This window comes from Aotus nancymaae, unplaced genomic scaffold (genome assembly GCF_030222135.1).
Source record: "Aotus nancymaae isolate 86718 unplaced genomic scaffold, 86718_ANA_hifiasm-v0.15.2.pri h1tg000012l, whole genome shotgun sequence".
NCBI classification, from domain to species: Eukaryota; Metazoa; Chordata; class Mammalia; order Primates; family Aotidae; genus Aotus; species Aotus nancymaae.
Window position 1 is genome coordinate 16,567,171 of NW_026988423.1, and position 23,300 is coordinate 16,590,470.

Genomic DNA, 23,300 nt, shown 5'->3' on the forward strand with positions numbered 1-23,300 from the left:
ACTCCACTAATCCCTTGAGGATGGAACTTTATCTAACTGCTCTATCTCTAGTTTTCAGGAAAGTGCCACAGAAAGTACTCAATAAATTGTCTATGAATGAATGAATGCCTATGCTCTGACTCTTAAACCAGAGCATCTGGTTTACCTCCCACCCTTCTTACAATATTCATCTTCCACAAGGAAAAGGAAATATCAAAAATAAGCTAAAGTTATTTTTTCTGTTCTCTTCCTAAGCAATTCAGTCCTAAAGTCATTAGGTGGGGCAGAGCAAAGTAGAAGTCTAGAGTGGGGAGTTGTGGGGCTGTGGTGGCTCATGGGATGTCAGAGTACAAAGGAGACATGGAAGACATGTTGACAAAGAAAATATACTTCAAAAGGTCACATAATTGTATAATGGCAATATACCCCACAGATGGCCATTTACACAGAATTTGCTGAATCAGCATTATCCATGTGACCAGTATGATATTTTACTTTCAGCAGGCATGTTCAATGAATATTCACAATTTTTACTATCTGGAGCAAACTCCAAAAATCCATTATGTGTAATGACTAGGAAGTTTGCTGAGGCACAAATTAGAATCATGGCATCGTGAGACTGGTATACAGAGTGAATCATTCCACTGATTTGTGGCCTTGGCCACCATCTGGCATAAAATCATAACCTTTTGATCAGTCACCTTTAGCAAATATTCAGAATGAGGAACTGGGGAAAAATGCTATTAGGCAACTGGCCATTTTCTGACCTCAGTCCCATCAAGCTTGCTGGAGAAATGCTCTTCACCAGTCTTTTTCCCTGATAGCTACTTAGAGATAAAGATACTATATGCGCCATTCATCATTCCTGAGGAGAATATGCCAACGTTCTAGAGAGTTTTTGTCCCTGCTCTTTGGATCCTCATTTGGGCTTCTTTTACATGACAAACAGAAGAAGAATTAGGGGTCACATAAGCAAATAATTCTGGCAAGCTTTACAGAGATGAAATAAACAATGAGCATGGTTTAAAATAATTCAATGATCTTTATATTTTACCAAATAAGGGGATCAGAAGCTTCTGAAGGAAACCTTATACCAGCTTTTTTTTATTTACTCTAGTATAAATCCAGTTTTAAGAATGTGAAATACATAAAATCATCAATACATATTTTCTAAGACTCTATAATATGCTAGGAGTTGTAGAGAATCAACATGTAATGTGGTTCTACCCCTCAAGGAACTTAGAACAAAGACTTCTGATGATGCCACCTGCTTAGGCTAAGCCAGCTAAAAGCAGTGGTGGTCCTAAAACACACTATATGCTCTTCAAACCGGCAAGTCTCTATGGCATGGACTTAGAGAACAGATAGTCTGTAAATGGATTCCTTCTAGAGAACTCATTTCACAACAATGGAAAGCAGACTCTCTAAGCTTTGGAAAAATGAAAAAAGGTTTATTCTTCTTAAAATTTCAGCAGATCTTTGATTAAGTAGCTGAATAATGGCAAAACACCATGTGTTTTGAAGCCAAATCTGGCCTGGGATAGCTCTGCCAGATGAAGGGTCTCAGGAAAGTATCCTGGGAAACCAAGAGGAGGAAAAGTCAAAAACTGATAGTGAAACAGAAAGTGTAAGAGAATAAAAGTTGGTAAATGCAAAAGTATAGAAACTCTGATTTCTTCTTCCTTACTGTTTCTCAGTATTCTTGGCCTCACTGAGGAAGCTAAGGGTACCACCATGATTGACATATAGGGAAAAAACAAAAATACTTCAATTACTGCTTAGGAGAGAGAACTAATTCTACCCAAAGAGGGAAGCACCATCTGAAACATGTCAAACTCTTGGCCTGCAACCAAATTCTGCCATGGGGTGGTTTCCCCTTCCACCTGGGTAATAAGAAGCTGCAGATGGAAACAGCCTGCTGGACTATTGACTATTGTGTGTACCATATGTCTCTTTTGTAAGAAATCACCTTTAAAAAGAAAAGTTTCAAAGATTATCCAACATGGATGGAAATGGCATTAAAAGATATGTAGTGGCTTTAAAGCATGTCCATACTTCTTTGACACTCCTCCCATCAACAAGGGAAGTCTAATTATTTTCCCCTTGAGCATGAACTATTCAACTGGCTTGCTGCCAAGGAACAGAATGAGGAGGAAGTAGTACTGTGTGATTTCCAAGGCTAGGTCATAAAAAACTATGCAGGTCTTTAGATGCTGACTCTTGGAAGTCAGCCACCATACTATAAGGAAGCCCAGGCCACATAGAGAAGACATAGATAGGTGTTATGGCTGACAGCCCCAGCCGAGACCTAGCCAAGAGCCAGCATCCAGACATATGAGTGAGAAAGCCGCTCAGATGCCCCCAGCCCCAGCCATTATCTGATGGCTAATGCATTAGAGACCCTGAGTAAGAACTGGCTAGTTGAGCCCATCAACTCCTAGAACCATGAGAGGAAACAATAATCAACTGTTGTCATTTTTACACCACTAAGTATGGATGACTGTTATACAGCAATAACTGGAACAAATGCTTCTGGCTAATTTGCCCTTTATAGTGATCACTCCAATGGTTTATCTTCCAGAGAGAAATAGCTCTGCTTATGCTGGAGCTAAGTGCTGGCTCCCTTCAACCAGATTACTCTCTCCAACATAGGACAATAATCAATATATAAGTGCCATGGACTCTTTAGGCCTCATAGCTGCTGGGTTCACCTCTTAGAAGCTAAAAGGAGAGCCACGGTCTTAATAAAGTCCCCAGAGCAGCTGAAGTTCAGTGGCCACTGAAAATCCTATGCTAGGCACTGAAAGAACATAATAAACAGTATATGTTATTAGTACAGTCCCCAACTTGCTGCTGTACAGACCCTTTGACTAGAAAAGGTCCCTCTCCTACCACACCAGCTTAAGTTTTCAACGTCTAACTCCTTATTTTTATTTACTCTTCATCTGTAATTGCCTGGCCAAGATGGTGAAACCCTGTCTCTACAAAATATATAAAAATCAGTTAGGTGTAGTAGTGTATGCCTGCAGTCCCACCTACCTAGGAGGCTGTGATGGGAAGATTGCTCGAGCCTGGGAGGTGGAGGTTGCAGTGAACAGAGATTGCATCACTGCACTCCAGCCTGGTCAACAGAGTGAGACTCTGTCTCAAAAAGAAAAAAATACAGAAAAATAAAATCTCACAATCCCCAAACTAAAGGTGAAAGCAAAGCAAGCAAGACAAAAGGGACCTAAAATGAAGGAGGAAACAGTGGGTGGAAAGTGGCTGTGCAAACCACTGGCAGAGCCTCCCAACTTGTTTCCAAAGCTACAAACAGGCCCTGTTGCTCATGAAGCCAACTCTAACATCCTGGAGAGGCATTTCCCACCAGACTCCCACAACCAAACACTCTCAGCACACTTAGAAAAGCACCCACCATTGAGCTGGTGATTTACTGCAACACTCTCCCTTCACTCCTCTCTGGGGACTCTCAGAGTAGGCATTATTACATCTGCCCACTTGTCAGCTATTTTATTCATGCAGCAATTATATCATGCTTCAAAGAAAAAAAATTCTTTTTATTTTAGAAAGTATGTAATATGAGATGATCACAGAGTAACAAATGTGTCTGGTCTAAAAAGTAATATTGTTAAATAGTTTAGACTCCATATCCTGAGAGTTTGATAAACCTTTATAAAATTAGCCAGACAGACATGGCAAATTCAGGGAATGGAAGTTGCAGCTCTGGTACTAGTTGTGTGAGCAGCAACTAGAACATGGTGATTAAGATTTTATGCCTGGATCTTGTCTCAAACTAATGGAGCCTGGGGTTTGTAGGCCTCTAATAAGGCAAAGAAGAAGCCAATTAGGAAAAGAAGTGAACGAACATCTGGGCCGTCATTCTCTCAAATGGTCTAATACCATTTAGCCTTATTTAGTAAGTACTTCTCCATTAGTCCAACAATAAGGATATTGCCTATCTTGCAACAACTTCAACAGAAAACAGGCTTCTTCACACATTCACAGACATGAGGAATTCCTAAATTTGCCCCAATCACAAAATTGTCCCAATAATAATCAGGTTGCAACTCCCTCAAGTGGAAACTCCAATTACATATAACTCACAGTATGATTCCTTTTTTTTTTTCTCTGAGACGGAGTCTCACTCTGTTGCCCAGACTAGAGTGCAATGGCACGATCACAGCTCACTGCAACCTCCACCTCCCGGTTCAAGCAATTCTCCTGCCTCAGCCTTCTGAGTAGCTGGGATTACAGGCATGCATCACCATGCCTAGCTAATTTTCTGTATTTTTTTAGTAGAGACAGGGTTTTACCATGTTGGTCAGGCTGGTCTTGAACTCCTGACCTCGTGACCCACCTGCTTCGGCCTCCCAAAGTGCTGGGATTACAGGCATGAGCCACCGTGCCCAGCCATGATTCCTCTTAAAAAACAAACAAACAAAAAAAAAAAACATGCTGGTACTGCCTTCAAACTACCCTGATTGCTTCTCTTTTAGACAGCTGAGGCCCAATCTAGGCTACAATAACAAAGAATGTCAGCAAGTTAAATAAGTAAACTAAGGGCAAATCCACATAGTAAATGGACTGTGGAGCAAAGAAACTATATCTATATACTTCTTCCCATCCTGCTTTTTGGAACAAGTCTTTTTATTCTGGTCACATTAAAGCAAGATGACCATATATTTCAATTTGTCCAGGACAGGACCCCTTTTACTTTCCAAGACTTCTGATGTAGATGATACATTATAGATTACCTTACATAAAAGCAAATTCAAACCAGCCAAAGAGGTAAATAGAATTTTTTGATGCTGACTTTGGGCCCTTCACCCAATAGGCATTCTATATCTTTGCATTTTTATTCATAATTGCTTCCTGAATTGAATAAGTGATTCTTCCCTCCTCACTACCAGTACTTATTTAATCCTACTTTTCTTCACCTCAAGCACCTCCTCCTTCAGGAAGCCTTCCAAGTGTACTCTAACCTTGACAGGTCCCTCCTTTCTTTAAAGTTCTAGCACACAATTTAGTACCTCTATGGTCTTAACACTATTTTCAAGTTGCCTTCATATGTGTAGGTCTTCCTACAAAAATTATAAGTTATTCAAGGGAAAAGTCTGCATCTAATTACTTCTTTTATGTGCTTTAAAGCATTTAACTCCGTAATAAGGACATAATAGATACTCAGTAAAAACTTTCTGATCTCCAAAGTTGCCTAACCAGCTGACTTAAGGACAAACCAGGAAGACTCCCGGTGTCTCCCCACTGCTCACTCCTCTTGCAACACCCTGTACTTTCCTCTTAAAGCACATAACACATTTTGTAATTATATATTGATTTGTGTGGCTATTTGTTTAAGGTCAGCCTCACCATTGTATTATAAGGTTCAAGAGGACAGGGACCTGGTATGTACTGTTGTTTATCCTTGTCTACCTACGATCTATCACAGTGCCTGGCAGTGCTCAATAAATATTTGCTGACTGGATGGATGATGGGTGGACAGACAGACAATGGAAGAAAGAAGAAATGATCTCAGAGAAATAAACAATAAAGAAAGCAGGTTTAGCTTTTAGGAACTTAAACATTTGAGAAATTAACCTACTTATATTTCTAAACAGACTAAGTGCCTGTGTGTCATAGGCTTATTAAAACCTTTTCCTTTTCTCAGAAAGAGCTAGAGAATAATTAGGTCTGCAGCACCATCTTATCTAGGGTCTAAGACATAAGTGACCATTATATGTGAATGGACCATTATTTCTCCTTAATATATAAATTGCTAAAGTACAAAAACCATTGTTTCAAGATGACAGAGGAACTTTAATTGCTCCAGTAAATAGGTCTGAAGGCATTTCAAGATTATGCTCACAAAAGCATTTCCTGCACCACCTCAGAGTGACAGCTCTGAGGCATGCAGGCTCTGTCAGTAAGGTTTACCTTAATTGGCCCCAAGTCAGCAACATGAGATGTCACGCTGACAGATATAAACTGCTGTGGCAAAACTGACTGTAGGATCCTACTGTTTTTGCAGTTAGATCAATACATACTAGAAAACGCTGAGGAAGATAAATGTAAAGAAAATCAGCATAATTCTGGAACTCTAGACAGCCCGCTAATTAATTAAAAAGCCTAACATTTCTATATAATGCTTTAGAATGTAAACCGACTTTCATATATTCAATCCCATTTCATTCTTATAACATGACAATCCCAGAAAATACATAAAATAGTTATCTGTTTTACTGATATGTTAATTTTGGAACCAGAAAGGTACGAACAGAAAGTGGCCACCAAGATTAAATTCACAAGTCTTCAAACTCCATGCCATCTTCAACATACTTGGCACATGGACTGTACCTCTTTGGCTTTTATCCCAAATGGTTCTTTCTTTCTCAGCAGGTGGTTGTGAAAATCATGCCCTGAGCACAATTTATGGGAAATGAAAATCCTCTGAAGGCATTCCCCAGTTACCAGGAAGATTGTTTGAGATCTGCTGTCCCCTCAGAGCTGGGGATCTTTCCAGGCTCAGGTCTCATGTTGTCACAGTTTTCTCAACTCAAAAATAATGACACAATAGAGCCCCACCCCAAATACTATAAGAAATAACAAGCCAGGTACCAAGGTACACATGTGATGCTAAGAACTTCCATCACTGCTGCATCTATCTTTCCAGCTGTCTCCTATTACTACCCCCAATTCCGGCAATGTTTTGAACATCTACCATGATCCTACCTCCTTTCACTGTCTCTCACTCTCCCAATACTTTCCCCCAACTCCCATCCTTAGCAACTTAAGGTCACACTCATTAGATCACTTCCTTGCAGAAACCTGCAGCTCCTTTGTCCCGTCAGGCTGTGTTGAACTTTCTTAACTAAAACCCAACCCCCTACACAAAGATGTGCAAAGAAGGTTCATAGCAGCATTATTCCTAATAGCCAAAAAGTGTAAATAATCGAAATGTCCATTAGTTAGTGAAGGATTAAACAACGGAACAGTATTCAGCAATAAAAACAGACAACTACAGATAAATGCTAAAATATGAATGAAGCTCAAAAACAGGCTGAGTGAAAGAAGCCAGACACAGAACTCCACATGATTCCATTTATATGAAATGTCCAGAAAAGGCAATCTATAGAAGCAGAGAATAGATTAGCAGGATCCCCGGAGATGGTAGTGGGAATGAGGGATCTTACTAGGGTGATAAAAATGTTTTAAAATTGAACTGTGGTTATGGCTATACAACTTGGTAAATTTAGTAATAATCATTTAATTGCACACTTAAAATGGATGAATTGGATGGTACGTAAATCATATTGCAATAAAGTTTTTTTTTAACCCTGGTTAAATTTAACTGTTTTGTGCCTCACAGTGTAGCTATAACTATACATAAATGAAGAAGAGAAAAAGCAACTACATGGCCCCATTTAAAGCTCCAACGGGTTCTGGATCCTATCCTCCAATCACACTATATTTCTCTAGCTCCTTTTGTCTCGCTCTCCTCAACTATTTCACATCTTGTTTCTCTTCAATATCACCTCATCTCTTAAACATCTTTCTCAGCTGATAATCTCACTTTCCACCTCACTGAGAAAAGCAAGGCCATCAGAAGAGAATCTCCAGATTCCTACCATCACACTTCCCAAAATGTAATACTTCAGTATAAATTTAACAACATTCATGGATAGGATGACTCAGTATTGTCAAAATGTCAGTTCTTCCCTATTTGATCTATAGATTCAATAAAATCTCAATCAAAATCCCAGCAAGTTATTTTGTGGATGTTGACAAACTGATTCTAAAGTTTATATGGAGAGGCAAAAGACCCAGAATCCACAAAATAATACTAAAGAAGAACAAAGTTGACCAGGTACAGTGGCTCACGCCTGTAATCCCAGCACTTTGGGAGGCCAAGGCAGGTGGATCACCTGAGGTCAGGAGTTCTGAGACCAGCCTGGCCAACATTGTGAAACTGCATCTCTACTAAAAAAACCAAAAATTAGCCAGGCGTGGTGGCACTTGCCTGTAATCCCAGCTACTGAGGTGGCTGAGGCAGGAGAACTGCTTGAAGCTGGGAGGCAGAGGTTGCAGTGGGCCAAGATTGCGCCACTGTACTCCAGCCTGGTCAACAGAGACAGACTCCATCTCATGAAAAAAAAAATAAAAGAACAAAGTTGAGGGATTGGCACTACCCAACTGCAAGACTTACTATAAAGCTACAATAATCAAAACAGTGTCGTACTAGAGAAAGAAAAGACAAATATGTCAGTTGAACAGAATAGACAGCCCAGAAATAGATCCACATAAATATAGTCAACTATAAACCTCTGACAAAATAACAAAAGCAACACAATGAAAAACAGACAGCCTTTCAACAAATGATACTGCAACAACCACATATCCTCATGCAAAAAAATTAATCTAGACACAGATCTTACACGCTCCACAAAAATTAACTCAAAACAGGCCATAGACCTAAATGTAAAATCTAAAAGTATAGGCTGGGCGTAGTGGCTCACGCCTGTAATCTCAACACTTTGGGAGGCTGAGGCAGGTGAATCACTTGCACTCAGGAGTTCCAGACCAGCTTGGCCAACATGGTGAAACCCCGTCTCTACTAAAAATACAAAAATGAGCTGGGCATGATGGTGGGCGCCTGTAACCCCAGCTACTTGGGAGGCTGAGGCAGCAGAATCACTTGAACCCAGAAGGTGGAGGTTGCAGTGAGTCGAGTGTGCCACGGAACTCTAGCCTGGGCGACAGAGAGAGACTCTGCCTCAAAACCGCCCCCCCCCACACACACACCTGAAAGTGTAAAATTCCTAGAACATAGGAGAAAACCTAAATGAACTTGAGTTTGGCAATGACTTTTTAGATACAACACCAAAGGCAAGATTTATGAAAAATGAATTGAGAAGATGGACTTCATTAAAATAAAATATTTCTGCTCTGTGAAAGACACTTCTTTCCCTCTGTCTCATAAACAAAAAACTCAACACAAAGAAAATGAACAAGACAATTAAAAAATGGCCAAAGACTTAACAAACACCTCACTGAAGAAGATACTCAGATGGCAAGTAAGCGTATAAAAAAATGCTCTGCATCATATTAGAGAAATGTAAATTAAAACAACAATGAAATACCACAACACACCCACTAGAAAGGCCAAAATCCAGAACACTGATAATCCCAAATGGCTGCAAGGATATAGAGCAACAGGAACTCTCATTCATTGCTGGTGGGGATGCAAGACACAGTCACTTTGGAAGACAATCTGGCAGCTTCTTGTAAAACTAAACACACTCTTTCCATACAATCCAGCAATCATACTCCTTGGTATTACCCAAAGGAGTTGAAAATATATGTCCACATAAACACCTGCACAGAGATGTTTATAGCAGGTTTATTCATAATTGCTTTTGTGGGCTGAATGTTTGTGGACCCTTGAAATTCATATGTTGAAATCTAATCACCCATGTGATGGTATTTGGAGTTGGGCCTTTGGGAGGGAACTAGCTCATAAGAATAGAGCATTCAAGAATGGTATTAGAAGACGCTAGAGAGCTAGCTTGCCTTCTTTCAGCCATGTGAGGATACAAGTCACTTGTCTGCAACCGGAAAGATGGCCTTTACCAGAACTTGACTATACTGGCACCATGATCTTGGCCTTCCAGCCTTTAGAACTGTGAGAAGTAAATGTCTGTTGTTTAAGTCACCCAGTTTATGGTCATTTGTTAGAGCAGTCTGAACTAAGACCACTGTCAAAACCTGGAAGCAACCAAAGATGTCCCTCAGTAGGTGAATAAACTGTGGCACATCCAGACAAGAAAATATTATTCAGAGTTCAAAAGAAATATGCTTTCAAGCCATGAAAAGACTCAGAAGAAACTTAAATGCAGCTTGCTAAGTGAAAGAACTCAATATGAAAATGTTGTATGATTCAAGCAATACGACATTCTAGAAAAGGAAAAACTATGAAGACAGTAAAATCTTAGTGGTTGTCTGGGAATATAGCAGGGGAGAATAGGTAGAGCATAGGAGTTTTGGAGCAGTGAAACTATTTCATATGCAACAGTAATGGTAGACACATGACATTATGCCATAGCACTGTATAACACCAAGAGTGAACCCTAATGTAAACTGTGGGCTTTGGATGATAACGATGTGTCAATGTAGGTTCATCCACTGCTTTTTTGTCATTGTTGCTGTTTTGAGACAAGGTCTTGCTCTGTTGCCCAGGTTGGAGTTGGAGTGCAGTGGTGCAATCTTGGCTCACGGTGACCTCCGCCTCCCAGGTTCAAGCAGTTCTCATGTCTCAGCCTCCTGAGTAGCTGGGACTATAGGTGTGCACCACCACACCCAGCTAATTTTTTTTTGTATTTTTAATAGAGATAGGGTTTCGCCACATTGGCCAGGCTGGTCTTGAACTCCTGGCCTTAAGTGATCCACCTGCCTTGGCCTCCCAACGTGCTGGGATTACAGATGTGAGCCACTGCGCCTGGTCACACTAAAAAATTTATTTAAAAAGATAAAAAGCTGGGCGCGGTGGCTCACGCCTATAGTACCAGCACTTTGGGAGGCCGAGGCAGGTGGATCACGAGGTCAAGAGATCGAGACCATCCTGGTTAACAAGGTGAAACCCCATCTCTACTAAAAAATACAAAAATTAGCTGGGCATGGTGGCGCACGCCTGTAGTCCCAGCTACTCAGGAGGCTGAGGCAGGAGAATTGCTTGAACCCAGGAGACAGAGGTTGCGGTGAGCCGAGATCGCACCATTGCACTCCAGCCTGGGTAACAAGAGCGAAACTCTGTCTCAAAAAAAAAAAAAAAGATAAAAAAATTCTAGTTATCACTTTCCCTGACACCCACAACCAACTACAGCCCTATTTCCCTGTTTCCCTGTATTGCAAAACTCTTCAAAAGACTTGTCCATATTTGCTACCCCAATTCTTCTACTAGTCTCACTTCAACCTTTCTAATCAATCTCTCTAGTCCCTATGCCTATGCAAACTGCTTTTACCAGTTGCCAAATCTAATGGACAGTTGTTATTCTGCATCTTACTTGATTTATCAACAGCTTCTGACACAGGTGACCACTCCTTCCTCCTGAAAACATTTTCTTCCTTTAGCTTCCAGGGTACTCTCCTCTCCTGGGTTTCCTACTACTTTACTGATGATTGCCCTCAGTCACCTTTGCCGGTTCCTCATCTTCTCCCTAATCTCTAAACACTGGAGTTCCCCTGGCCTCATTTCATCCCTACTTCATTCTCTCCTTTGCTGATCTCATCCAGTCTCCTGTTTTTAAAAAATATCATCTAAACGTCAAGAGTTCTAAATGAGTCTGATTCTCTAGCTCAAACTTCCCCCTTGAACTCTAGACTGTGTATCTAGCTGCCTGTTCAATAATTCTATTTGCCTGGCAACTGACCAGGTAAATTTGACTGATATCAAACTTAACCAAAGCTTATCTCTCACTGTACCCCTAAAACCTGTTCTACTTGCAGCCTCTCCCATCTCAGTTAATAGCAATTTCATTTTTCCAGTTGCTTGAATCAAAATCTCTAGGATCATCTTTGACTCCTTTCTTTCACACCTTAAATTCAGTGCATTTCTCTATGTCCTCAGCATAACCAACTCTCACTATCTCCACAGCCCTCTCCCTGATCTGAAGAACACTTGTCTCTTGCCTGGCCTTTTACAATAGTGGCCTGACTGGTCTCCCTGCTTCTATTCTTACTTGCTACTGTTTATTCTCAGCACAGAACTGAAAATGATCCTTTTAAAATAAAAGTTATATCAAGTCTCTGCTCAAAACCCTACAGTGGCTCCCCATTTAATTGAGAGTAAAGGCCTTTCAACAGCCTACAAAGCTCTTTGTAATCTGCACTCTCACCCCTACTGCACTCTGACCACACCACCTGCTATTCTTCACTCATGCTCAGCTCCAGCCTCACCAGCCTCCTGTTTCTTTTCCTTATGCCACAGCCTTTCACTAGGTGCTCCCTCAGATGTCCACATGGCCAATGCCTTTACATCATTCAAGTCTTTGTCTGAACATCATCTTTTCATTGAGGCTGACTCTGACCACCCTAGCTAAAAGTGTAACCCCTAGCTCTAGTGGAACTCTCCATGCTCCTCTTAACCCAATACATTTTTTCCTTGCATTTGTCATCCTCTAATATACTATATAACTTATTTCCTTGTATATTATATGCCTTTCCTACCCACCTCCAAACAATAAGCTCCACTAGGAGAAAGATCTTTGTTTTATTCGCTACATGTCTATGTCCAAATCACCTAGAACATTGCAAGCTCTCAAAAAATATTTGTTAAGGCCTAGCATAGTGGCTCATGCCTGTAATCCTAGCACTATGAGGCCGAGGTCACACCACTGTGCTCCCATCTGGGAGACAGAGCAAGACTCCGTCTAAAAAGAAAAAAAAAATTTGTTAAGGCTGGGTGCTATGTTTCATCCCAGTACTTTGGGAGGCTAAGGTGAGCCGATTGCTTGAGCTTAAGACTTTGAAACCAGCTTGGGCAATATGGCAAAATCCCGTCTCTACAAAAATTACCTGGGTTTGGTGGCAGGTGCCTTGGGAAGCTGAGGTGGGAGGATCGCTTTAGCCCAGGAGGTGGAGGTTACAGTGAGCTGAGATTGTGCCCCAGTCTGGTGACAGAGTGAGACTGTCTCAAAAAATTTTGTTGTTATTGTTGTTAAAAAGAAGTACTATTTCCCATTATATGGAAATGGCACTCCTAGAAATTATGTATCAGATACTTGATGGAATGGCTTCAGGCTACAAAAAGACTCATAGGATGAGAATGTGGCTCAAGAGCCTATATTTGAGAATCACTCTAGAACTCAGATGCCTCTTGACTGCCCTCCTCTCCCCAACCATCCCATCCTTGCCAGTTATAATTACTATAAAGTCACTGAAGAGGCTCAGTCTAAAAGCACAATGACCTGCCTGGGCTCCTGCAGCTCACCAAACTCAGTTTTGGCCTCACTTGTAAGACCAAGCTAGTGACCTAGTATCCAGGTCATCATCTCAGCCTTCCTGCTAGTCCAGCTTTAACTGAACTCACTCAGAACAACTAGATTCTTATTTACTCATGAAGAACCAGCCTTATATCTCAGTTCCAGTAATTAGGGACCCTTGCCTTTCTCTCCATATTTCATTTCCTGTCTTGGTATCCTGATCAATATTCTGGTTCCCCAGACTTATACCTAGTACTTGTGCTTACTTCGTCTTTCTGGAGTACTGTCCTGGGCCCAGTCCCAGTTTCTGAGCCCCAGACCTGACTCTCAGGACCAGGTCCTCTGTCTTTTGCTTCCTTCCAGACCTCCTGGCTCCTGGGTTCTGCTCACCAGGCCTCCCTAGATCTGCTTAACTCCAACTGTCTGTTAACCTGGACCTCTGCCCTCAGATACCTTGACCCCTTCAACTCCCCTTCCCCACTACTCCCTTATCTGAATGTCCTGATCCCCTCTTAACATTAATTCTGAGACCATTCTGAAGAGCGAGTCAAGCCCTGGTCCATTTGGTCTCTCTATTTAAGACTGAATTAGAACTATCTCAGCCCTGGCTGAGCTTTGAGCCTGAAAATAATGAACATGAACTTCTGGTTCTTCAAAGGGCATACTCAATCTTCCTAACAATATCAAAATGCTCTCAGCTAAGATAGTTGAAGTTGGTTGTCAAAAATAATCCATGTCAAGCACTTGTGTTTTCTGCAGCAGACCTATCTGCTTTATTTGGATCCTTTCACTTGGGTGATACCAGAATATACTTTGCATTCTGGTGCCTCAAAAAAGAAATCAGATTTCAGGAAACTGGGCCCAAATAAAAAAAAAACAATGGGCCGAGTGTGGTGACTCACGCCTGTAATCCCAGCACTTTGGGAGGCTAAGGTAGTGGATCACATGAGATCAGGAATTAGAGACCAGCCTGACCAACATGGTGAAACCCTGTCTCCTTAAAAATACAAAAATTAGCAGGGCATTGTGGTGTGTGCCTGTAATCCCAGCTACCTGGGAGGCTAAGGCAGGAGAATCACTTGAACCCGGGAGGCGGAGGTTGTGGTGAGCTGAGATTACGCCACTGCACTCCAGCCTGGGCAATGGAGTGAGACTCCATCACACTCACACTCACACTCACACACACACACACACACACACAAATGATGGCTACTAGAGTCAGCCCAGGTGCACAGGCATGTACGCACGCGTGCGCGCGCGCGCGCACACACACACACACGTGCACACACACACACACACAAATGATGGCTACTGGAGTCAGCCCAGGATTGGAAGTTATATAATCCTTGGATCCAATTTTTACCCTTACTAGTCCTGGTATATCCCAGAGGATTAAAGCCACATACCTAGAAGCATCAAGGAATGGTCTATAGGCCAAGCTGATCCATTCTTCTTTATTGGATGAATATTTTGGCTCCCGGGGTGTTTCTCTCATGGTGTCCAAATCCACTAAATAATGGCATTTGTTGATATCGATCTGAAATGGAGAAAGGCCAACTCTTCATTAGTAATTTCAATTCTCTATTCCTTCAGGATAGAGAACAGCAATTGCAATCCTAAAAATTCACAGAGCTTTGGAGGAACAAACATCCAAAGTCCTCAGACAATGTTGCCTGTGCTCTCTCCACTCAGAAAAGAGTATTCAGGCTCTTGGGAGGGAGAGATGCACTCATTCAGCCAAATATATATGTAAGCTTTGGCTGGTCTGATTCTAGGTTGCATTCTTAAGTTCTTCTAGTCCCATAGACACTTCCAAAGCCACCATGAGTCCACAATCTTCCTCTGGAAAAACCTATCTTCTTCTGCTCACTACTGCACCCTTCCAGTCCATCACCTCTTTATTCCACAGATTCAAAGGGCATGACTAAACACAGATGCTAATATGTGAGAAGGCCTGCCTCTCCTGACAGCCAGGGGAGGTTACACTACACCTCACAGGGGGTACAGAAATATCATGCATATCATCTCCTTCAAATATTCTTTTTTTTTTTTTTTTGAGATGGAGTTTCGCTCTTGCTGCCCAAGCTGGAGTGCAATGGCTCGATCTTGGCTCACTGCAACCTCTGCCTCCTGGGTTTGAGCAATTCTCCTGCCTCAGACTCCCAAGTAGTTGGGATTACAGGCATGCCCACCATGCCCAGCTAATTTTTTGTGCTTTTAGTAGAAATGGGGTTTCACCATGTTAACCAGGCTGGTCTCAAACTCCTGACCTCCGGTGATCTGCCCACCTTGGCCTTCCAAAATGTTGGGATTACAGACATGAGCCACTGTGCTGGCCTCCTTCAAATATTCAACAGAATTGACAGAGACATTGGAACAGCCCCTGAAGCAAAAGTTTAGTAAAACTGAGATATCAAAACTCTGCTTTTGTTAATACTATGTATTATATTAATAGTGTGTATTAACAAAAGCAGAGTCAGCCAGTTGCTGATAACATGGATACATCAAAATATTACAGATGCTCAAAGGAGAATATGAAAATATTTCATTTAAGGCCAGGTGTGGTGGTTCACGCCTGTAATCCCAGCATTTTGGGAGGCCAAGACAGGCAGATCACAAGGTCAGGAGATCGAGACCATCCTGGCTAACACAGTGAAACCCTCTCACTACTAAAAATACGAAAAATTAGCCGGGTATGGTGGCATGCACCTTTAGTTCCAGCTACTCGAGAGGCTGAGGCAGGTGAATTGCTTGAACACGGGAGGTAGAGGTTGCAGTGAGACGAGATGGCACCACTGAACTCCAGCCTGGGCAAAAGAGCAAGACTACCCTCTCCAGAAAAAAAAAAAGAAAGAAAGAAAAGAAAAGAAAACTTCATTTAAAACAATGCTGGGCCAGGCCCAGTGACTCTTGCCTGTAGTCCCAGCACTTCGGGAGGCTGAGGTGTACAGATCTCCTGAACCCAAGAGCTCAAGACTAGCCTGGGCAACGTGGCGAAAGCCCATCTCTATAAAAAATACAAAAATTAGCTAGGTGTGGTGGCACACACCTGTAGTCCCAGCTACTCAGGAGACTGAAGTGGAAGGATCACTTGAGCCTTGGAGGTCAAGGCTGAGGTGAGCCAAGATCATCCCACTGCATTTCAGCCTGGGCAAAAGAGTGTGACCTGCTTCAAAAATATATTTCTAAAACAATTAAAAAAATAAAGAGTCCTTTTAGATTGTTAGGCATCAGCTAAGATAAAGACTATTTGAAACATGTATAGATATACTTGACATTGAAGGACTGAAAGCTTTTCCTCTGGGATTCAGAATAAGTCAAGACTGCGTGCTATCACCACTTGGTTCAACATTTTACTAGAGGATCTGGTCAGTAGAGTAAGACTAGAAAAAGAAACACACGGCAGAAGAAATGGAAAACTCATTCATCACAATGATATAATTGGCCCAAAAGACTCTACAAATAAAATTTGGGATTATTAGGAGTGTTTAGCAGAATTTAAACTTACAGGATGTCAATCAATGTCATATACTCCATAGCAATAAACAAAATGAAATTTTATAAAAATATAATTTACAAGCATTTGAAAATGTTTACCTTGAAATAAATCTAATAAAAGATAAGAGTGCTCTATAAAAAAGTATAAAATCTTATTGGCCAGGCACGGTGGCTCACGCCTGTCATTCCAGTACTTTGGGAGCCCAAGGCGGGCGGATCAACTGAGGTCAGGAGTTCAAGACCAGCCTGGCCAACATGGGGAAACCACATCTCTACTAAAATACAGAAATTAGCTGGGTGTGGTGGCACACGTCTGTAATCCCTTGGGAGGCTGAGGCAGGAGAATCGTTTGAACCTGGGAGGAAGAGGTTGCAGTGAGCTGAGATCATGCCACTGCACTGCAGCCTGGGTGACAGAGTGAGACTCTGTCACCAAAAAAAAAAAAAAAAGGATAAAATTTTATTGACAAACATCCATCAACTTATAGATTTATGTATACATATTATTAAAATGTGGTATGTCCATACACATTTTAATACTCAGCCATAACAAGGAATGAAGTTCTGATACATGCTATGCCATAGGTAAACCTTAAAAATATTGCTGTGACTTAAAGAGTCCAGACACCAAAGGCCACATATACATGATTGCATTTATATGAAATGTTCATAAGAGGCAAATCCTCCAGGACAGAAAGCAGAGGTTACTATGAACTGGGGAGTGACTGCTTAATGTATATTTAATGGGTATGGATTTTTTTGACGCGGGGGCATAATAAAAATCTTCTAAACCTAGATAATGGTGAGAGTTGCACATTATAAGTGTATTAAAAGTCATTGGATTATATACTCTGAAATGATTAAAACTGTAAATTTTATGTTGTGCATATTTTACAATTCAAAAATTGAAATGGTGAATTTTATTTCAAATAATTTTTTGATACACAATAAAGTAGACCTTATTAATGAAGTGACATACTTTATTCCTTGATGAAAACCTTACTATTATAAAGATGTCAATTCTAAACAAATAGATTGATAAATTAAATACAATCTCAATCAAAATTCCAACAGTTCCAACAGAGTGTTTCTGATATTCAACAAGCGGATTCTAAAATGTGTATGGAAAGGCAGAAGAACAAGAATAGCCAAGGCACTCTTAAGAAAGAAGAACAGGCTGGGCATGATGGCTCACACCTGTAATCCCGTACCTTGGGAAGCCAAAGTGGGAAGACAACTTGAGGTCAGGAACTTGAGATCAGCCTAGGCAAACAGTGAGACCCTGTTTCTACAAAAATTTAAAAATTAGCAGGTTGTGGTGGTGTGTACCCATAGTCCTAGCTACTAAGGAGACTGAGGCAGGAAAACTGCTTGAGCCCAGGAGGTTGAGGTAGCAGTAAGCTATGATCATGCCATTGCATTCCAGCCTGGGTGACAGAGCAAGATCTCATCTCTAAAAAGAAACAACAACAACAACAACAACAACAACAACAACGTGGGGGCTTACTTACTATAAAGCTATAGAAATTAATACAGTAGTCTGAGTGCAGTGGCTCACGCCTGTAATCCCAGCACTTCTGAGAGGCCAAGGCAGGTGGATCACCTAAGGTCAGGAGTTCAAGACCAGCCTGGCCAACATGGCGAAACACCGTCTCTACTAAAAATACAAAAATTAGCCAGGCATTGTGGTGGACACCTGTAGTCACAGCTACTCAAGAGGCTGAGACAGGAGAATTCCTTGAACCTGGGAGGTGGAGGCTGCAATGAGACAAGATATCACCACTGCATTCCAGCCTGGCAACACAGCAAGACTTTTGTCTCAAAAAAAAAAAAAAAAAAGAAGTGAATACGGTGAGGTATCAGTGCAGGAACACATCAACAGACCAATGAAATAGAACAAAGAGCCTAGATCAGATGCAAGTACATGCAAACCTTTATTTATGACAGAAGTGACACCACAAAGAAGCAGATGGTCTTTTCACCAAATGGTGCTGGGACAACTGGATATGTATTAGGGGAAAAATGAAATTGAACCTCAACCTCACACCATACAAAAATCAACTTTAGATGGATTATAGGCCTGAAAGTGAAAAGACAAGGCTCTTGGAAGATAATATAAAAGAGTATCTTCAAGATCTTGGGTAAAAGAGTTTGTAGATAAAGCATTAATTATAAAAAGAATGACAGATAATTTGACAATATTGAAGTTGAGAATACCTTTTCATCAAAAGACACATTAAGGCCAGGCGCAGTGGCTCACGCCTGTAATCCCAGCACTTTCAGAGGCTGAGGCGGAAGGATCACTTGAGGCCAGGAGTTTGAGACCAGCCTGAGAAAAATAATGAGACCCCATCTCTTCAAAAAAATAAAAAATTAGCTGGGCATGGTGGTGCGCACCTGTGACTCCAACTGCTTTGGAGGCTGGGGTGGGAGAATTGCTTGAGCCCAGGAGGTAGAAGTAGCAGTGAGTCAAAAGACATTAAGAATAAAAAAAAAAAAAAACATAAAATGAGAGAAGATATATGTAATACATTTAACCATTGAGGATTCATATCTAGAATACATAGAACTCCTGTTAATCAACAAGACAAAGACAAACCACCCAAAAGAAAAACAGGCAATGGCCAGGTACGGTGGCTTATGCCTGTAATCCCAGCACTTTAGGAGGCCAAGATGGGCGGATCACGAGGTCAGAAGTTCAAGACCAGCCTGGCCAACATAGTGAAACCCCATCTCTACTACAAATACAAAAATTAGCCAGGCATGGTGGCGCATGTCTGTAGTCCCAGCTACTTAGGAGGCTGAGGCAGAAGAATCGCTTGAACTCAGGAGGTAGAGGCTGTAGTGAGCTGAGATTGCACCACTGCACTCCAGCTTGGGCAACAGAGTAAGATTTCATCTCAAAAGAAAAGAAAAGAAAAGAAAAGAAAAACGATCAAATGACTTAGATACTTTATCAGAAGAAATTTAAATGGCCAAAACAAGTGATAATGCGTTCAACCTCATTAGTAACCAGCAAATGCAAATGAAAATCACAATGAAAAATTACAGTATCAAGTGTTGGACAGAATGTGGAGCAACAATTATACACTGCTGGCAGGAAATTAAGTTGGTAAGAGATCTTTAGAAAACTATTTGGCAAAATCTACTAAAATTGAACATATGTATTTCCTATGATCTAACAATTCTACCCCTACTTATTACATTGAACCATATAAAATTATTATTTGATGTTTGAGCCACAAAAATGGTAATTTCATATAGTTTGACCTAATGTATATCCAACAGAAATGCCTGCACCAAAAGACAAGTTCAAGAACGTTCAAAGTGGTGTTATTTGTAGTTAGCCCAGATTGAAAACAAAAACACCCATCAACAATAAAATAATAAATAAATAGTGGTAAAGTCATACAATGAAATATTAACAAGACATAAAGAACTATAGCTACAGGCAATAACATACACCACGATTATTATAAACAAAATGATGAGTGAAAGGATCAAGACACAAAAGGGTAAATGCAGTGTGATTCAAGGCAAAACGAACCTAAATCATTTAGGGACACATGTAAAGGTCATAAATCTAAAGAGAAAAGCAAGAAACTCATTACCATAGGAGTTGGGAGACTCCCTCAGAACAGTGGTGTGGGTAGGTGATCAAAAGGAATTACTGGGGGAGCTCTTGGGTGCTGGCAATCTTCTATTATTTGACCTGGGTTACACAGACACTGGCTCTATTATTATTACTACTACTTTACTGTACAAATACTTTACACACATTTAGGCTTATAGATCATACATGAGTAGAAGGTTTTTAAAAAGTGCATACAAGCTGGGCACGGTGGCTCATGTCTGTAATCCCAGCACTTTGGGAGGCCGAGGCGGGCGGATCACGAGGTCAAGAGATCAAGACCATCCTGTCCAACATGGTGAAACCCCGTCTCTACTAAAAATACAAAAAAAAAAAAATAGCCGGGCATGGTGGCACATGCCTGTGGTCCCAGCTACTCGGGAGGCTGAGGTGGAAGAATTGCTTGAATCCAGGAGGCGGAGGTTGCAGTGAGCCGAGACTGCGCCACTGCACTCCCACCTGGCGATAGAGCAAAACTCCGTCTCAGGAAAAAAAAAAAAAGTGCATACAAGAACAAGTTGGTCATCTCTGACTTACAGTAAACTTTGTTCTTCCCCAACCTCCACTTTACAGAAATGTTCTCATTCTCTCCCAGCATTATTTATATGTAAAAAAGACTTCAGTCTCACATCTGTCTCTACATATGGCCTATTCCTCCAGAGGAGAGAAAGCACACTGAGAATTGACGTCAGACCCAATTCCATTCCACATAACTCTAAAAATGATCCTTTGCATAAACACTTCAGGAAGTAGTTTTTTGGTCTGAACACCCACTCTGTATCTCCCAAGGATTATAAGAACATGAAACAAGTTTTTAAAAGCTTTACAAGTGCCATGCCTCTGTAAGCAAACAGAACCAGCAAGAGACAGAGAAGAGACACTGAGGGTCTCATGCTTAGACTTCTTTTGATTAGGGAGCCCTCAGTATGACATTTTAATATTTGACCTCAGTGTGTTTCTTTCTGGCCAGGCATACTACAGGTCTGGTTATCTAGATTTGGTGTCAGGTACAAGGTCTACCAGAGATGTGGGTGGTAACTAATTAATATGCAACTGTATCAGTCAGCTTAGGCTTCACTTATCACATCATCCCTAAGGAAATTCTATTTAAAGTAAAGGTCTTAGAAAGATACCAAGGCCCAATCTGAGCAATATAGTGAGAGCTCATCTTTATGAAAAAGTTTTTTTAAAAATTAGCTCAGCATGGTGGCTCACACTTGTAGTCCTAGCTACTTGAGCGTCTGAGGTGGGAGGATCACTTGAGCCCAAGAGTTCAAGGCTGCAGTGAGCTATGACTGTGCCACGGCACTCCAGCCCAGGTAACAGAGCAAGACCCTGTCTCTAAAAATAAAAAAAGGAAAGATACCAAAGCAAAATCATATTAATTGAAAGGTTAATCCATTAGAAAACTTTCAATCTCTTTTCACCCTCTCTGGGAAGCAGCTGATGGAACAACTCAAACACATAAGGACAAAGCCCTCCAGCAGAAAATGATTAGGTATGATCAAGGGCAGGTTCTTCATTCAAGAACTAAGGTTATTAGAAAAGGAGTTCAAAGTCAGCTGGCCTAGATTCAGGCCTGAGTTCTACCATAAACTAGCTGAGTGACTCACAGTCTTTTTAGTTTTTATACCTCATTTTCTTCTTCTGATAATAAAGATAATATCACTTACCTCAAAGAGTTATAATGAGGATTAAATGAGATAATTCATTTAAATAAAACTGGTAAACTGTAAAGGACTATAAAAATAGCTAGAATATCAGAAGGAATCCTTGACCAGCTCTATGAAATGTGAGTATTTAGCTGGAAGAACTAATCTCTGGAACATTAGAGCCCACTAAAATAAATTATTCTTGTTTCAACCTGGTTAATGTCTATTATGAATTCAAGTTAAACCCAACATATAGGACAGAAGGATTACAATGTTAACCACTCACAGTCCCCAGTTAGCAATGAACAAGCAGTATCCACTAAATGGTATCAAAATAAATCTTCTTGGTTTCAGGTTACATTTTCTTGCCACTTCACAATTTCGTAGTTTTGATTAGTTGTTGGGCACTATGATTTTTTAAGTACTGAATTTGTTGACTTTATTTGAAGGGTGATATAATTTGCCCTGACAGGCAATAAAATTGTTTACAGATCAAAAAGCAAAAAAGGAATCTTCTAGGCATCCTCAAAGCATTTATTAAGTATCTATTTGGTGAATCCTAAACTAAAGTGTATAGAATTGCATGTAAGTCATAACATGTCCTTGTTCTTTTCTTTTGCTCACTGCAGCCTCAAACTAAGGAGTTGAAGTCCAGCCTGGGCAGCAGGGTGAAACCCTGTCTATACAAAAAAATACAAAAATTAGCCAGGCATGGTGGCATGTGCCTGTAGTTGCAGCTACTCAAGAGACTGAGGCAGGAGGATCACTTAAGCCCGGGAGGTCAAGGTTGCAGTGAGCTGTGTTTGCACCACTGCACTCCAGCCTGGGTGACGAAGCATGACCCTGTCTCAAAGGAAAGGCCAGGTGCTGTGGCTCACACCTGTAATTCTAATACTTTGGGAGACCAAGGCAGGCAGATTGCTTAAGCCTAGGAATTCAAGACCAACCCGGGCAACATAGTGAGACCCTGTCTCTACAAAAATTAGCTGGGTATAGTGGTGTGCACAGTATGCACCTGCAGTCCCAGCTACTCAGGAGGCTGAGGTGGGAGAATCGCCTGAGTCCAGGAAGTTGAGCTGAACTCCTGGCCTCAGGCAATCTTCCTACCTCAGCTTCCCAAAGTGCTGGGATAACAGGCATGAGCCACCATACCCAGCTGGCCATTCTTTCTTTTGGAGACAGGGTCTCAATCTGCACCCGAGCTGGAGTGTAATGATGTGATCATAACTCACTGCAGCCTCAACCTCTCAGGCTCAAGTGATCTTTGCAGCTCAGCCTCCCAAGGAGCTGGGACCACAGGCATGTGCCACCATGCCTGGCTGATTTTTAAATTTTAAAAAATAGAGACAAGGTCTTACTAACTTGCCCAGGCTGGTCTCGAATTCCTGGGCTCCAGTGATTCCTCCCACCTTGGCCTCCAAAAGTTCTGGGTTACAGGCATGAGCCACCACACCCAGCCCCAGGCTATTCTTAAACTCATAATTTGGGTAAGGAAATGACATTAGCATATATGAAATACAGAAAATACTAAAAATTCAGAGTTATTAAAAATTCAGAGTTTAGAAAGGAT

At 41.2% G+C, this 23,300-nt stretch overlaps 1 protein-coding gene across 7 annotated transcripts in view; it reads right to left on the minus strand.

Annotated features, from left to right (window-relative positions):
* The window catches only part of ALG9 (ALG9 alpha-1,2-mannosyltransferase), a 100,953-nt gene that overhangs the window by 13,921 nt on the left and 63,732 nt on the right, over window positions 1–23,300 (minus strand). For 6 of the 7 annotated variants that reach the window (XM_012470548.3, XM_012470549.3, XM_012470554.3 and 3 more), the window contains one exon: window positions 14,357–14,487. In XM_012470548.3, coding sequence (XP_012325971.1) covers window positions 14,357–14,487 — 131 coding nt within the window. Of the gene's footprint in view, window positions 1–14,356; window positions 14,488–23,300 lie in introns of those variants that run through there. The other variant, XR_001110280.3, reaches the window with a different exon arrangement.